Genomic DNA, 4,274 nt, shown 5'->3' on the forward strand with positions numbered 1-4,274 from the left:
CCTACTTTGGATCCAGTGAGACAATGTGTTGATGCGCTTTGTGCTTTCAAAATGTTGGCCTTGTTTGGAGACCCAACCTGCCTCCCATTACCAAGCATCGCCCGTAATCTCTCCACGGCCAGGAGGTAGCACCCAGGACCAGGGCCGAGCCTTCTATCTGCAGCCCTGCCTCAGTCCTCACCCCGCCCCCTGCACTATCAAAAGGCAGGGTATTGGCCCCAACCTCAGTAGACCGGGCACTGTGTGGGCAAGAGCCACAGGCAGCCCTGGAGGCGTAACTAGGATGAAGGCGAAAGGGAACCTGAGGCCTTCCAGGGAGGTGGGATGCCCCAGTAGGCAGGCGAGGCCCCCCCCCCCCGCGCCATGTGTGCCTCCAGGGAGGAGGGTGAGCAGTGAAGTCTACACTGAGAAACCCCTGGGCTATCATGGTGCCCACCTGCCTTCGGCTTGGAGACGCTGGCCTTTCCCAAGTGGACCTTGACTGACAGGCCCCACCCTGTGCGAGCTAATGGCCCAATTAAGCCAAATTTAACAGTATATGAAGAGGCACCCTGATAATGGCAGAGACTAGGGAGGGTCATTACAGAGGGGGAGGGAGATTCTGAAAACCAATTAATAGATAAGGATCTCTGCCCTCCCTCTCCCTGAGCATCCACTGTCACTAACACAATCAGAGCAGCTGCCCTCTCCGGAAATGAAAAGTCCCTCTAGTGAGAAGCTGGCATGGAAAAGAGCTGAGGAGCTAGTGGAAGTTCAGTGTCAAACACACATGTGTGACATTGAAAGTCACTTCCACTGTCATTATTACCATTAATACTGTCATCAACATGCCTGCTATCACCATCACCAATACCACCATCATCACCACCAACAACAACACCATTACCACCAACAATACCAACAACACCAACACTATCATCACTACCACCATCACCATTACCACCAACACCATCACCACCAATACCATAAACACCACCAATACCATAAACACCACCAATACCATAAAAACCATCACCACCACCAAAAACAACAACACCATAACCACCAACAACAACAATACCACCATCTTCACCACTAACACCAACAACACCAACACTATCACCACTACCACCATCACCATCACCACTACCACCAACACCATCACCACCAATACCATAAACACCACCACTACCATAACAACCATCACCACCAACAACAACAACAACACCATCACCACCAACAAAAACAACAACAACACCAACACCAACAACACCAACACTATCACCACTACCACCATCACCATCACCATTACCACCAACACCATCACCACCAATACCATAAACACCACCAATACCATAAAAACCATCACCACCAACAACAACAACAACACCATCACCACCAACAACAACACCATCTTCACCACCAACACCAACACCACCAACACTATCACCACTACCACCATCACTATCACCATTACCACCAACACCATCACCACCAATACCATAAACACCACCAATACCATAAAAACCATCACCACCATCACCACCAACAACACCAATAACACCAACAACACTACCACTATCACCATTACCACTAACACCGTCATCAACATCAATACCATAAACATCATCACCAACAACATCACCACCACCAACACCAACTCCATCACTACCACCACCATCCCCATCACTACCACCACCACCATCTCATCACTACCACCACCACCAACTCCATCATCACCACCACCATCCCCATCACTACCACCAACACCAATTCCATCACCATCACCACTATTACCATCAACATCACCAGCACCAACTCCATCACTACCATCACCATCCCCATCACTACCACCAACACCACCAATTCCATCACCACCACCACCACCATCCCCAGCACTACCACCAACACCAACTCCATCACCACCACCACCATTACCATCAACATCACCAGCATCATTGCCATGGTAGGGTAGGCCTGACCAGTCTACTGTGGGTGTCCCATTTCCCTGGGAATGACATCTAGAACCCAGGAAGAAGACAAGGAAATGTGCCACTTGTTTGGCTTAACATAGTACCCTAGGGGCAATGTTATCCTTTGGCTTGCCCTGTCTTTCTTGCCACCCACACTGTCACAACCACCACCATCACCATCACTATCACATCAATGTCAGCAGAGCATATTCAGTGGGTCATTAACACCAATGTGACACTATCATCAGAAACATTAGGGCCAGCACTATGTCCCCAGGACTTGACCCAGTGCCTGGCACAGACACTGTGGTGTGTATGTGAGGTCCCACCAGCTCCACACCAGCATCCTGGTCACCAGCCACTGCCTCACTCTGGGCTGGGCCTTGCCTTGCCTCCCAGGATCGACCCAGGTCTGGACACGGTCACGTCCGTGGGCACTCTCACTGCTGGGGAGAAGCTCTTCTCAGGCTCCAGCTGACTGCTCTGCTGGAACGAGCCGGAGGTGTGGAGAATTCCAGAGCACACTTAGCTTTGGGGAAACACCTTGGGTTTCCTGCGATGGCCTGGACACCCCCACGCTTTGTCCCAGGCTGACGCCCCTCGTTGCTAGGTTGTGCACCTGTCAGGGGGGCTTAGCTCACAGCAGCCCAGAGCCACTCTGCCCTGGCTACATGCCCTCCGTCTTCCTGCCAGACCCCCACCCCACCCTGTCTCAGCCACATGGCCCTGTCCCCCATCAAGGGCCTTTGTTCCCAAGCCTGTCACTGGATACCAGTCTGCTTCCCCTGCCCCTGAGGTGGCAATCAAATGAATGAGGGTCTCCCCTTGGGCTCCAGGAAGTTCTGACACCAGGGTCTGTGTGCAGCAGTCACAGCAGGGTGTGCTCCAGACCCTGCCACCATCACCAGGGGTGGAAGGTGAGGTGGGAGAAGTGCCTCCTAGTGCACTTGCTGGACTTCTGCCCGCCCCTGGGGAGTTGAGAGCTGCAGGAGCCCTGCAGGACCCGGGTTGAGACAGGACATGGCTCCTGAGCCAGTCCTGGATGTGCCTGCCCAGATGAGGCTGAGATCAGCTCCTGCAGGGGGCGCAGTGTGCGGACCCCCTCCAGCACTGCCACCCAGGAATGCTCGCTCCGTCCCGCAGGGTGCGCACAGCCCAGCTTGGGCCCACGGCAGTGGGCTCGATGACCCCCCACCTCCTGACCGCCGGAGGGAAAACCAAGGTGTCCTCTTGTCCTTCCAGCAGCTGGAACAGAGAGGGAGGCTTGGCGAGGCAAAGACGGAGCACAGAGCACGGCAACACCTCGGGCCTCCACCCCTCCAGCCGCAGGGACCAGCCGGGAAGTGGAGGGTCCTCCCAGCCTCGCCTCCTCCCTAGATGCCACGTCCCCAGTTCCTGGAGGGAGCCCGCGCCTTCAGTCTCCAGGCCCCTGCAAGCCTGGCCCTCCCCTCACGGCTCCCCAACACTGCAGGGGGCCTGAGTCTCACTACTACTTGCTCACACTTACTATTAGGGTCAACGCATGTCGCCGCGTGGCTGAAGAGAGAGCAGTGTCTTCCTACATGATGGGACGCACCCCCATTTCAAACTTGAGGACACCTGCCTTCGCTTTCATTTGAGGCAAACAAAGGGGGGTGCTGAACACACACAGCTGGAGGGGGAAGGGCCAGGGCAGGCACCACGGGTCGGGAGGGGTCAGCAGTGGCTGGGGAACCCGAGGTCAGGAAGCAGACTCCTCAACCCTGGGGAATCACATCTTCCTCTTTTAGTCACTTCTCCCACAAGGTCCACACAGCCAGCGTGGACACGGGGTCAGCCACCCTCAGCTCAGCTCTCCCTGCCAGCCTAGGCAGACAGCAGGGCCCAGCCACCTACCTCCTGGGCTATGAGCCCATGTCAGTGCTGCTGTGTGACTTCATGACCCAGGGCTCCTCTTCCAGTCAGATGGAGAAAAAGGGAATATGACAGATTTTGTCACCACCCCAGATGTGGAGGACCTCTTCCATGTCTCTCCACACAAAGGATGCTTTGGAAATGTGTACACTATTGTCACTGTTAAGTGATGTCCACCGACTGTGTGGTCACCCTCAGAGCCTCATCTGAACTGACAGCTTCTCTGGAAAAAATACCCAAGTTGTTCTTCTGTGATTCTCCATGAAACATGTGCCATGAGAGACCAGCTGGGCAGCAGGGAACCGACTCCCCTGTAGGCGCCAATTCAAGGCTGAGTTTGGACCAGGCGCTGAGAGGTGCTCCCAGCCTGATCCTCTGCTGTCCCACCTTGACCGGCCACGGAGCACTGCTCCCATTGCCTCAGAAAAA

General features: G+C 54.8%; 1 protein-coding gene across 1 annotated transcript in view; it reads left to right on the forward strand.

Annotated features, from left to right (window-relative positions):
• Positions 1–827: 827 nt before the first annotated feature.
• The window catches only part of LOC139702112 (mucin-2-like), a 5,804-nt gene continuing 2,357 nt past the window's right edge, over positions 828–4,274 (forward strand). The window contains exon 1 of the mRNA XM_071602418.1: positions 828–1,945. Within this exon, the coding sequence (XP_071458519.1) occupies positions 828–1,945 (1,118 nt within the window). The remainder of the gene's footprint in view (positions 1,946–4,274) is intronic.

The sequence above is a fragment of the Marmota flaviventris genome, chromosome 15 (assembly GCF_047511675.1).
Source record: "Marmota flaviventris isolate mMarFla1 chromosome 15, mMarFla1.hap1, whole genome shotgun sequence".
Classification (NCBI taxonomy): Eukaryota; Metazoa; Chordata; class Mammalia; order Rodentia; family Sciuridae; genus Marmota; species Marmota flaviventris.